The 12,828-nt window shown below is 37.5% G+C and overlaps 1 protein-coding gene and 1 non-coding gene across 2 annotated transcripts in view; one reads left to right on the top strand and one right to left on the bottom strand.

Annotated features, from left to right (window-relative positions):
* The first annotated feature begins 847 nt into the window (after positions 1-847).
* LOC129404576 (U6 spliceosomal RNA) lies at positions 848-953 on the top strand. Its single transcript, XR_008629968.1, has one exon. It is a non-coding gene; the product is annotated as a U6 spliceosomal RNA (small nuclear RNA).
* Positions 954-3,859: 2,906 nt separating this feature from the next.
* The window catches only part of TTK (TTK protein kinase), a 44,532-nt gene continuing 35,563 nt past the window's right edge, over positions 3,860-12,828 (bottom strand). The window contains exons 18-22 of the mRNA XM_004610117.2: positions 12,622-12,702; positions 7,981-8,157; positions 7,308-7,392; positions 6,887-6,984; positions 3,860-3,960 (exon numbers count right to left, since the gene is read on the bottom strand). Coding sequence (XP_004610174.2) covers positions 3,874-3,960; positions 6,887-6,984; positions 7,308-7,392; positions 7,981-8,157; positions 12,622-12,702 — 528 coding nt within the window. The 3' untranslated portion in view covers positions 3,860-3,873. The remainder of the gene's footprint in view (positions 3,961-6,886; positions 6,985-7,307; positions 7,393-7,980; positions 8,158-12,621; positions 12,703-12,828) is intronic.

The following is a 12,828-nucleotide window of genomic DNA, read 5'->3' as shown; positions in this document are numbered from 1 at the left end:
GTAGAATAAGAAAAACAGGTATACAGATTGAGAATAAAACTTTTCAGATGACATGATCATTTATATAGAAAATCCACTGAATCAACAAAAACTGGAACTTAAAACAAAATTCAATTACTTTCTCATATAACTTGAAGTGAAAAATATTATTTATAATCAAACCCTTGGGGTCGGAGAAATAGTATAATGCATAAGGTACTTGCCTGGCATAAGGTAGATGCATGCACCCCAAAGTTATCAGGAGAGATTCCTGTGTGCAGAGCCAGGAGTAACCCCTAGTTACCACTTGGTACGGCCCTACACGAAGCAATCAAACCCTCAATCCTGAAACACCTAACTATAAACAAATATTAAAAATGTTTATTTTTAACATATATTAAAAAGGTCTATGAGAGCTCCAATTAATAAAACTCTAATAAAACCAGAATATAAATATTTTGTGTTCTTAAACAGAAATCTCAATATTATTTTGCCAGTTCTTCCTAATTTGATTTTATACACTTAACACAATTTCAATAAAATTCACAGCAATTTTCTTAAAGAATGAACAGATCCTGAAGGTTTTTTTTTTTCTTTTTGGGTCACACCCGGCGATACACAGGTGTTACTCCTGGCTCTGCACTCAGGAATTACCCCTGGCGGTGCTCAGGGGACCATATGGGATGCTGGGAATCGAACCCATGTTGACGTGTGCAAGGCAAACGCCCTACCTGCTGTGCTATCACTCCAGCCTCTGGATCCTGAAGTTTTTATGGAAAGGCAAAAATCCTAACTAGCCAACTTGGAGGTCAAAATTGAAGGACTGACACCACTTAACTTCAAAATTTACCATTAAGACAGTATTGAAGTGCTTGCTTTGGTAGCACATATATTAAAATTAGAATGATACAGAGTAGATTACATGGACCCTGCATATAGATAATATGCACACTTGTGAAACATTTCATACCTTTCAGAACATTCATTATTGGACTTAAAATGATAGTGCCATATATGTGTCAAAATGATGGATGGGAGCAACTTGGTGAGAAATGGAATCTTTTGAGTTGGTGAGATGGTTAACTGTCAAAATGCTGGGAAATTGGCCTTGAGTACTGCCAGGTTGTGGCTCTGGTTGCCCCCAGATAAACCTCATCAAAAACAGTGACCAAAAACCCGAATTAATCTCAACGAAACAGAGATCCCAGAAATAGACTCTCATGAAAGTAACCAATCCTGACAGACAAAAGTAATATTTTTACAAAAAAAGTAACAAAAGAGATAGTAATTTCAACAAATGGTGCTGGAGTAACTGGCAGTGGTGTGCAAAACAAATGAACAAGACACAGAAATTATATTCTCATCAAAAACTAAAGTGTATACTAGAGAGATAGTATAGTGGGTCCTCCTACCTTAGCAACATCGGGAGTGATTTCTGAATATGGCCTGAGAATGGCCCCAGAACAAAAACAAAAGTAAATCATGCATCTAAATGTTAAATTGTAAAAACTCCTAGGAGACAGTACCAGTTGAAACCAGGACAATCTTTAGTATGCTTTAGTGTGAAGGTGATATTTCAGATGTATCACCAAGGACACACAACCTGAGAGATGTGAAAAGATAAATAACTTCCACCCCATAAAAGACAATGTCAAGAAAGTTAGGCAATTGACTGGTAAAAAACAACTGCAAATGATACATCCAATAAAGAATTGCTTTTCAAATAACACAAATATCCCACAACATAGGAAAATAATGAGGTTTTTTTTTTTTTTTTGCTTTTTGGATCACACCTGGAGATGCACAGGGGTTACTCCTGGCTCTGCACTCAGAAATTACTCCTGGCAGTGCTCAGGGGACCATATGGGATGCTGGGAATCGAACCCAGGTCGGCCGCATGCAAGGAGTAACTTGCACACACTACCCACTGTGCTATTACTCCAGACCGAAAAATAATGAGTTTTTAAAACCAGTCAGACCTTGATTTCACCAAAGATATCTGATGACAAATAAGCTTGTGATGTACCACATCACAAGTCAAAAAAAGGAAAGTAAAAATTAAAATAATATACAATTATATACCTATTAGCATGCCCAAATCTACAATACTGTTACCAAATATTGGTAAGCATGTGGAACTCTTGCATTGCTGACAGAAATACAAAGTAGTAGAATAACAATGGAAGACAATGGTCAGTTTCTTACAAAATTAAACATATATTTTTTTAATTTCTTTTTTTTCTTTTTGGGTCACACCCAGCAATGCACAGGGGTTACTTCTGGCTCATGCACTCAGGAATTACTCCTGGCAGTGCTCAGGGAACCATATGGGATTCTGGGAATCGAACCGCATTAGCCACATGCAAGGCAAATGTCCTACTCACTGTGCTATCGTTCCAGTCCCCAAACTAAACATATTCTTACCATTTGACAAACATTCAAGTTTCTTGATATTTACCCAAAGGAGCTTAAACGCTATATGCACACAAAAACTATGTTCTACATAGATGTTTACATCAGGTTTATTTTTAATGGCCAAAATCTTGGAAACAACCAAAATGACCGTTAGGAGATGAATAAATCAGCAGTACATCCTTGCAATGGAATATTAAGTATTAAAATAAAATAGAATATCAAGCATGAATACATTTGGAGGAAACAACAATGCATATTAATAAGTGAAATAAACTAATCCGAAAGCCACATGCTATACATATATGTATATATAAATATATAACTCCAATTATATAACATTCTGGGAAAGGCATAACTGTAGACAAAAAAAAGAGGAATGGTTAACACAGTCGGAAACCATGGTAGGGATGAAAAAATAGGCAGGGCACAGAGAATTATTATGACAGTTAAATACATTGCATGATCATATGATAGACACAAGTTATAAACTTACCCAAACCCAAAGAATATACAATGAGGGAAGTGAGATATACAGTATGGACTTTAAGATTACTATGTGACAGTAAGCTCATTAATTGCAACAAACACTCTGTTAATAGGGTAAATTGTTCTAGGGGAATAGGGAGGTTATATAGACTCTCTTTACCTTCTCTTAAATTTTGCTGTAAGTTTGAAGATACTTCAAACACCGCCGATCTTATGAAGAAGGAAGCATTCAAAGTACAGTCCTAATATCTGGGGCTCTATCAGGGTCATATAATAATCAGAAAGTCTCTTTTAAAAATCAAACTGGCAAAGTTTATTTACTAAGGCCTACTCTTATGTCTTCCCTTAATTCTGTATTGGGCTCAAAAGATAACACTTGCCACAAGCTGCCATGGTGATTCTACTCCTGGCCTTGCCAGGAGTGTGCCCCTTCCCCACCTATCAAATTTTATTAAGAATTTTGCTGGTTCGGGTTCAGTCACTGGCACCCCATGATTCCCTGAGCACAGTGCCTGGAGTAAGCCCTACTGAGGGCAGCTGGGTGTGGCCCCCAAACAAAACAAAACAACAACAAAAAGAATTTACTTCCTTGACTCAGCAATAAAGCGTATGTCTTAAACACATGAGATTTGGGTTTAAATTTAAAAAAAAAACCTTTGCGTCTGATTAACTACATTTGCTTAAAGAAAACGATTTTAGAACTTCGATATTTTAGTGTCATCATATGCTACAAAGCTTTATTTACATCACTAGTCAGATATATTTCAGATGCCTGCCCAAATTTCAACTGTGAAATGGTGTTAAATAGATTAGATTTACATAACAGTGTAGACAGCAAACAATTTTACATTAGTATATACAATTACTTTAGTGGTTATTATTTTTACAATTTTGAGGACAAGCCACTGAATTCTTCTGCCAAGAGTGCAGCTGTCTTCAAGAGTAGATTTCCACAGGGAACTCTGTGTGGGTTCATTGTGCAAAAACTGACAGTCACTTTTTCCCCCATTTCTGATCAAAAGTCTTGGATAATGAAGAGGAATCATGACTTTCACCACTACTATACTGCTCATATAATGTCTGAAATTAAAAACATACATTTGTTTTAAAACATTAAAAAATTCAATGTGTTATCAGGTTAACAAAAATAATGATATTCTACATATCATGTTAGAATAGTATAATGGTATTCTAAATCATTATCTATATTGATATTCTAACAAATCAGGAAATTATAAACTATTGGAAGTAATGAAGAATTTTAAACATCTTGCTTGGCCTAAGGATTAGCTATTAACTGTATTCCCATGTCACTGCACTGAACTATCTATCTAGCCTGGATGGCTGGTCAAGAATCACTGGGAGTGGTCCCTAGACCCTTTTTTGGCTCCGCCCAAAACAAGGAGAAAGAAAAACAAATCAGCTATAAGATTATGCTCAGTCTTTACTAAACAAAGACAACATCATTAATGAACACATGAGTGTTTCTTTAAATACTTCTTGAGTCTCCTTGCTTCTTAAACAAAGCTCTTCTGAGTTAAATACCTATATTATAAAATACACTTATCAAGAAGTATACTTTTAAATGATATGTAATGAATAAGACATTTAAAAGAATATAAAACTAATATATTCAAATATAACTAGCTATATTAATATCCATATATTTATTTTAAAAACTAAAGGTCACACCATTATCTAATTTTTAAAGAAGACACATATCAGGGATGGAGAGATAGTACAGTGGGTAGAGCGCTAGCCTTGTTCATGGTCTGTCTGGATTCGATCAACATTCAATACAGTCCTCTGAGCCCCACCAGGAGTAAGCCCTCAGCACAGCTAGGTATTACCCCCAAACAAAAAGGCACAAATCTTTGCCACCAAGATGTGCCAATACATATTTTGTATTGATGAGTGATAAAAATAATCCACCTTAAACTTATTTATAAAATGTTTTAAGCAATATTGTAGAAATATAAAATATGAATATGAAAAATTTAAGAATTACAAAATAAATTTTTCACAATTTTAGTTCCTAAGGTAATTTAGTTGGTCATTCTGGAGTTCTATTCTTAAACTCTGCAGCCCTTTCACCACGCTTTGTGAAGTAGAATTTCGCACGAAGGAGACAGTGGTCCGATCCCGTTTGGAATTTTGGGACAACAGCGACATCGGTCAGGCAAAACCGTCGATTGAATATGATGTGGTCAATTTTGTTGTGGAACTGTCTACCGGGAGACTCCCATGTCTAGTGTTTAGATTCGGCCTTCTGGAACTGCGAGTTACCATGGATGGTCTTGGTCGACATGATGAACTCAGTCTCTCACCTTGTTCGTTCCATTCTAGGCCATGTGTCCCGATGTGGAGTTCTTGGGGCAGCGTTCTTGGTCCTATCTTGGCGTTCAAATTAAGGACAATGACCTCGTAGAAGGTGTGGTCTTCTCTATAAAACTTCTCCAGCTCCATGTATAACTTCTCAATTTCTTCATCGTAGTTGGATGTTGGTGCGTAGACGACAAAGATAGAAACTGCTGACAATGAGCCACATCTCTTCAAACGTAAGTGTCCAATTTGGGTTGTTAGGCATTCAAATGAACTAATTCTCATGGCCAAGTTCATGATGACGAGGACACCGACACCACTGATGCCTCTATTGTCACATGTTCTAAGGAATAGTTCTTCTCCAGTGTCAAAAATGGCATGCTGTGATTGATGCCTTCTTGTCTCGGTCAGTCCAATGATGTCGTATTTGATCATCTGCACTTGCACCATCAGGTCCTTGATAGATGCTTCCAATTCCAGTGTATGTGCATTAAAAGTACAGTCATTTGAGTCCTCCTTCGTTTTGGCAGCCTAGTTTGGCTCTGAGATTTTATCAGCCTCTCCTTGCTTGTTCACTACCGAATTTGGAGCTCTTTCAGGGTCAAGGTAATGAGGCCCATTATTATTACTGCTTTTGGCATATTGAATATGCGACGGGTAGCTTGCCAGGCTCTGCCGTGCCTCACTCAAGTGAGAGAAGGAATCCGGAGTTCCGACCTCTGTCAATGATCGAGGATCAAGGAAGCTGCCTCATTTGTCAAGGTGTTGAAAATTAGATGGGCCGGACACGTAATGCGATTTGGAGATGACCGCTGGACTAGAGCTGTCACTGACTGGATTCCACGAGACGTCAAAAGAACGCCTGGCCGCGCAACAATGAGACTGTCAGCCATTGGTAAGGCTTTCATCATCGTCTTCAGCAAGACCCTGGGCGAACAGTTTGATGCTCTTCATGTTTCTGGAGCAAGCAGACGCCATTGGGCTACACTATGGTATAGATATAAACAGGCATGAGGTGTAAAAGGTTTGAGATACTCGCTTTGAGAAATGCTCCGGAATCATTATATGTGGTAAATACTAAGATTTCTCTAAGATGATGTAAAAAATAATTGGCTAGGAAAAATCAATTCAAAAGCTATGCTAAAAAGCTAAGAAGAGTATTGCAGGGGTACAGTGCATGCTTCGCATGTGAGGGGGTCCAGTTGTTTTTGTCACACCTGGCTGTGCTCAGGGACCACATGTGTGTTGAAGATTGAATCCAGGTTGGCCATGTGCAAGGTCTTACCTGCTGTACTATCTTCCCAGATTTGATGCTAGGTAATCATAATTCCCAGATACCTCTAGGAATGACTCAAGGAACTTGGAGTTACCCAAGTTAGTGCCAAATGTGGCAAAACAAAGAATGATACTAAAAAGAAAAGGTAGACTACTCCTTATTAAATTTATTTCAATTAAGTACTGATAGCAATTTTAAATTTACTTTACATCAAATCATTTTCAATTGTGCTATTTAAATATGATGTAAAGCAAATAAATCTGCATTCATCAAAAACATACTATTGATTTTCAACTGTGAAATATACTTCACAGTTGGTCTAATGACTGAATCAACTTTCTTTAAACATTTATCTTACTAAACTGTAAAAAAACAAGTAAAATTTATGTGAATGGTAGACATACTTACTTTAGCAGCTTTCAAAATGGAGTTAGGAGAATTCAGACCAACAAGTTGGCCCAGAACAAGTTTCATTTCTTCGGTGGTTCCCTTAGCCATCTGTTTGCCTATTAAAAAATATGTACTCAGTAACATACTGGCAATAAGAAAAATGTAAGTTCACGTATAAAAACATACTCTGCTTAACAGCACAATATGTTCTGCTCTGACATTCTTGTAATGACTGATCATAACCCATACTTATCCTAGGATAAGTATGAATGAATATCAGAAGTAAAGAAAGGTGATAGAATTTAGATTTAGTTGAGAAAAAAACTCCTTTATGAGGGTGCCATGCTAGAAAAGGGTTTTCAGATACTGAGTTTTGTTAGTGTTAAAGCTTGTCTATATTAGTAATCTGGTAATAAACTAATTTTTAAAAAGTAAGTACCTGGATGAGTTTGAATCTGAACATATGGATGTGCCAGAAGTTCAGGAATGGATATCCTCAGTTTAGGGTCCCTTATTAAGCAACACTATAAAAATAAAGGCAAATTTTAAAAAACAGAGCAAGTGATTTTCTATTATTCTGGTAAAGTGTTTTTTCCAGATTGTACCATAATAGAGAAATCAATTTGAGACTACTCAGAAATGACAAGATTAGTTCACAAGTCATTCTGCAAGACATCCAACTATCCATTAGTTTCAAGACACCTTCAAAGTGAATTTACTGTATCTTGAAAAGCTAATTCAGTCACCATTCCTTTTTGTTTTTATTTGATGTGGTGCTAGGGAATCAAACCCAGGGCCTCACACATGCAAGACCAAGTGTTCTACAACTGACAATCATGTAATTCCAATCTTGTCAATGTCAGCCGTTTATTTTAAATATATATTTTTTCTTTTTGATGATGCAGAGGTTACTCCTGGCTCTACATTCAGGAATCACTCCTGGCGGTGCTCAGGGGACCATATGGGATGCTGTGAATCGAACTCAGGTTGGCCACGTGCAAGGCAAACGCCCTACCTGCTGGGGTATAGCCCCAGCCCCTGTTTATTTTAATTTTAATCAAACAGTTAAGTACAAGAAATCTTATTCTACATCCATGTACTATTAATATTACCTTTAACACATCTTGAAGATCTTTCTCTGGAATATCAGGAAATTCAATTTCATGATTAGAATCAATTATAGCATGTAACTTAGAAATCTGATTAATTATATGCTGAAATGGTGTTTTCCCATAAGTCATATAATACAAAATGCATCCTAAGGACCAAACGTCACTTTTAGGGCTTATCTAGGTAAAACAAAACAAAGAAAATGTTGCTTTAATCTTAACGCAAAAATTGAACACTAACAACACACATATCCTAATACTAAAACACATACATCAATGACTTTGCAAATACTAAGTTATGTTTACATGACATGATATCTTTTTGTAGTTTTTTTATTAAATTTTTTTTTATTGAGGGAGGTGAACATTAAGTCTTTAAACACTCAAACTTGAATATTCCAGTTAAAACATTACATTCTCAGTTTGTAAAAGTATAAAATTAAAAAAATATATAACTGCCAAATTTAAATTTTCTTGTTTCCTCCCAAACTATTAGATTACAAATCAGAACTACTGGATTTGTGAAACTACACTTGTATATAAACCAATATACAAGTATACACACATAAAAATTAACATAATATACATGCATGCACATATATAAATTAATATACATATCATCAGCAGCACCATCATCCCGTTGATCATCGAATTTCTCGAGCAGTCTCAGTAACGTCTCCATTCGTCCCAGCCCTGAGATTTTAGAAGCCTCTCTTTATTCACCCTTTCTAATGGTGCTGCATTGGAGGCTCTTTCAGGGTCAGGGGAATGAGACCCATCATTGTTACTGGTTTTGGCATATGAAGAAACTATGGGGAGTTTTTGAGGCTCTCCCTTGTGGGCAGGAAACTCTTGGTAGCTTGCCAGGTTCTCCCAGAGGGAGAACTAGGCTATAAGATGTCACACGGCCCCAAAACAACCGTGTGCACTTCCGGGAGCTTGAATATACACATGTGCATATATAAAAAATATATATACCCTAAATGCAAGAACACAAGCAATAGAGAGCAGTGTGGGCTGAGAAAGCATTACCAATGGCTGACAATCTTATATGCTTCTATTTCCTCATCTCTAAGATAAAAATAATAACTGTAAATTGGCAATCATTAAATTGTATAACACTCAGACATCATTAATCATAGAGAATAATGTCAAATCATGGTAAGCACTTACAAGTATTGCTTATTATTAAATAAAATTTGAACTAATAATCTCGTTAGAAAAAAAGAGAAAGCCATCTTACAGTAATAAAAGTTACAGCTATCCAAGAAGTATGGATAGTTACAAATTTCTATGCACTGAAAACTAACTGGAACAGAATTATATTAAGCCAAAAATGCATTAAATTATTTGCTGGGGATGGAGAGTTCGACATAAATTCTTTTTTATGTCCAGGTTTTATGAAGTAAGACAGAGTCTATTATTGCATATGGAAAACAAAACAAAAACACTAACCTCCTCTTCTTAACTACCTAGAAATTAGGTCTGTTTATTTGTTTTGATTTCGGGGACACAGCTGGCTTATTCCTAGTTTGTTTGTTTTTTTTAAATTAATTTATTTTTTAATTAGTGAATCACAGTGAGGGTACAGTAACAGATTCACACATTTTCGTGCTTGTTTTCCCCTCATGCAATGTTCATTATTCCTAGTTTTGAACTCAGGGATCACACCAGGTGGATTTGGGGGACCCTACTGGGTGACAGGGATCAAACCTGGGTTACCCACATGCAAGGCAAGCGCCCTACCAGCTGTATTGTCGTCCAGCCCATTAAGTCCTTTTCTCATGGGACATGGATTAAAAAGGATTTTAACTTCTGAGGAAACGGCAGTGTCTACAGCAGCAAAGACTTCCACCCTCTCCAAATCCCTAGATAAGATAGACCAACCAAGCCCAGATCAATCTAGTAGGGAAATCAAAAACATTGGGAAAATATTCCTAACAAAATCAGGCAAAATAAAAACTACATATGAGGCTGGAAGATAGGACAGCAGGTAGGGCACTTGCGTTGCACGCGGCCAACCTGGATTCAATCTCTAGCACCCTATATGGTCCCTGGAGCCCTGGCCAGGAATAATTCTTGGGTACAGAATCTGGAGTAACCTGAGCACAGCGGAGTACAGCCCAAACAAAACAAAACTATACACATGCACCCCAGAATGAAAGGGAGTGGAGACAAAACAGCGGGAGCCACAACCTCTGCATACTAGAGGCAAGGGAAGCAGAAAGGAAAGGGAAGTAGTGAATGTGTGACTGCCCGAGGAACCCCCAAAACCCCAAAGAAGAAACAGGTGTTTAGTAGAAAGCAATCTGAGACGGTGCCTTGGGAGAGGTGTGAAACTCTTCAGTAGAAGGAGTCATTCTTTGGGCTGGAGCAATAGCACAGTGGGTAGGGCATTTGCCTTGCACATGGTCGATCTGGGTTCGATTCCCAGAATCCCATATGGTCCCCTGAGCACCACCAGGAATAATTCCTGAGTGCAAAGCCAGGAGTAACCCTTGTGCATCACCAGGTGTGACCCAAAAAGCAAATTAAAAAAAAGAAGGAATCATCCTTTCACATGCCCAGTAAAGATCTGCCTTCTATTCACAATCACTTAGGGTCACGGGACAACAGTTTTGAAATTTACCAACCATGAAGCTGACAACTGAAAAACTCTAAATTCTACATATAACTCGAAATAAGTCTTTTTTGTTTAAATAAATAAATACTTAAATGATTAAACTTTTAAAATTGAAAATACAAATTTTAGAAATCAGTAAAAATAAACATTGCAGTAAAACCTGCAAGACACAACTAAAGTAAAACCAAATAAAATTAAATTTTAATGCTTCTAAGCAAGAATATTATAATATAATACTAAAGTTAGAAATTATTTAAATTGAGCAGCTGGAAAAGAAACCCTAAGGGGAAAACAAAGATAAGGCAGAAAATAGAGAACAAATAGAAACATAGCATCAAGAACTGGTTCTTTACAATCAAGAAAGTCATGCAAGGAAAGAGAAAGACAATTCCACATATCAGGACAAATGAGAAAGTCAGACAGATGCAAAAATAATTTATAAGAGATACTATTTGGCAGTTCCCCCCCCAAGTCGGGGGGAGATGGGCGGCGGGGCACACCCATCAATCCTCAGGGGTTACTCCTGGTCCTGCACTTGGGAATTACTCCTGGCATTGCTTGGGGGACAATCTGGGATGATGGGGATCAAACCCAGGTAGGACACATGGAAGTCAAGCACCCTACGCACCGTATTATCTCTCTAGTCCCTATGGCAGAGTTTTATGCAAATTCTTTGAAAAGATAATTTAGAAATCAGACTTCCCTAAGAGAAAAATCCAATTTGGTAAATAAAAGCACATTACTGAGCACTTATTTTGAATTGGGCAGTGTACTAAGTGCTTCATATTGTTTTTCATTTAATTTGTACATTTTTGGGGTGTGGAGGGTGCTGCTCGGGTGAAAGATTAGCTTGGGAATCCGAGGCATGATGAGGGGCAAAATGAACACAAAAAGGGGAGTCAATAAAGACTAATATGAAAATCACTGACAGTGAAATTAGCAGCCAGAGGTAGCTCAGGAAAAATTATTCAGGAGTTGTACTTTAAAACATAGAATTCGGGGCCAGAGAGATAGTACAAGAATCAAAGCCCCAGCCTTGCATAAGGCCACCCTTAGTTTGTTCCTTGATGAATGGTCCATGATTCATGAGCAGAGACAGGAGTAAACTCTAAGCACTGCTGGGTGTGACCCAGAAGGCATAACCAAACAAAATTTATGAATGGTAAGAAATATAAAGTAACAATGAGAAGAAACAAAGACTACAAAGTCTATAACAAATATTACCTATGTGAAAATGAGAGCTAATTTGCTTTTATTCTTTAATTTTAAAACAACAAAAAAAGGGGCTGGAGCAATAGCACAGCGGGTAGGCGCTTGACTTGCATGCGGCCGACCCTGGTTCGAATCCCAGCATCCCATATGGTCCCCCGAGCACCGCCAGGAGTAATTCCTGAGTGCATGAGCCAGGAATAACCCCGTGCATCACCGGGTGTGACCCAAAAACAAAACAAAACAAAACCCAAAAAAATCATCTGAGGTGCATTTCTAGACATCACTATAATAAGAGCAAAATATTTCGGGCGGGGGGATGGTGGATGATTTTGGTCCACAGTCAAAGGTGCTCAGTAAGAGTATAATCACTGTATCACTGTCATTCTGTTGCTCATCGATTTGCTCCAGCGGGCACCAGTAACATCTTCATTCTGAGACTTGTTACTATTTTTGGCATATCAAATACACCACGGGTAGTTTGCCAGGCTCTCTGAGAGGGACGAAGGAATTGAACCGGGGTCGGCCGCGTGCAAGGCAAACACCCTACCCGCTGCGCTATCGCTTCAGTCCAAGAGTATAATATTAATAAGAGTATAATATTAATACATTTTCACATCAATAAGGGGTAACTCCATTATAATCTGCTTAGGAAGGCAAGATCTTAGCACAAAAGACAGAGCACTTGTGTAAGGGCTACATCCCTGGAACCACATGTACTGCGCAACCCTCACCCTACCCTGGCAATAGAGCAATTTTTTTTTTAAGTTTATTTCCTACTGATAGATGGGATATAAATAACCTTACAGTACCTTTGATTTGGATTTCCCATTCTCTCTTGAAGAAGACATATCTCTGATTGCTTCTGGTGGCATATAATTAATTGTACCAACCTATTTCCAAATAACAGAAAACACAAATCGCTGAGCGAAACAAATCAATGAAAATGCCTCATTTTACTTTTTGAATTTTAAAGACATACATGCCATATTCTTGGAAAAGGATAATTTCAGATGTCA

Source organism: Sorex araneus, chromosome 4, assembly GCF_027595985.1.
Source record: "Sorex araneus isolate mSorAra2 chromosome 4, mSorAra2.pri, whole genome shotgun sequence".
Classification (NCBI taxonomy): domain Eukaryota; kingdom Metazoa; phylum Chordata; class Mammalia; order Eulipotyphla; family Soricidae; genus Sorex; species Sorex araneus.
This window is presented reverse-complemented; position numbering and strand designations above follow the sequence as displayed.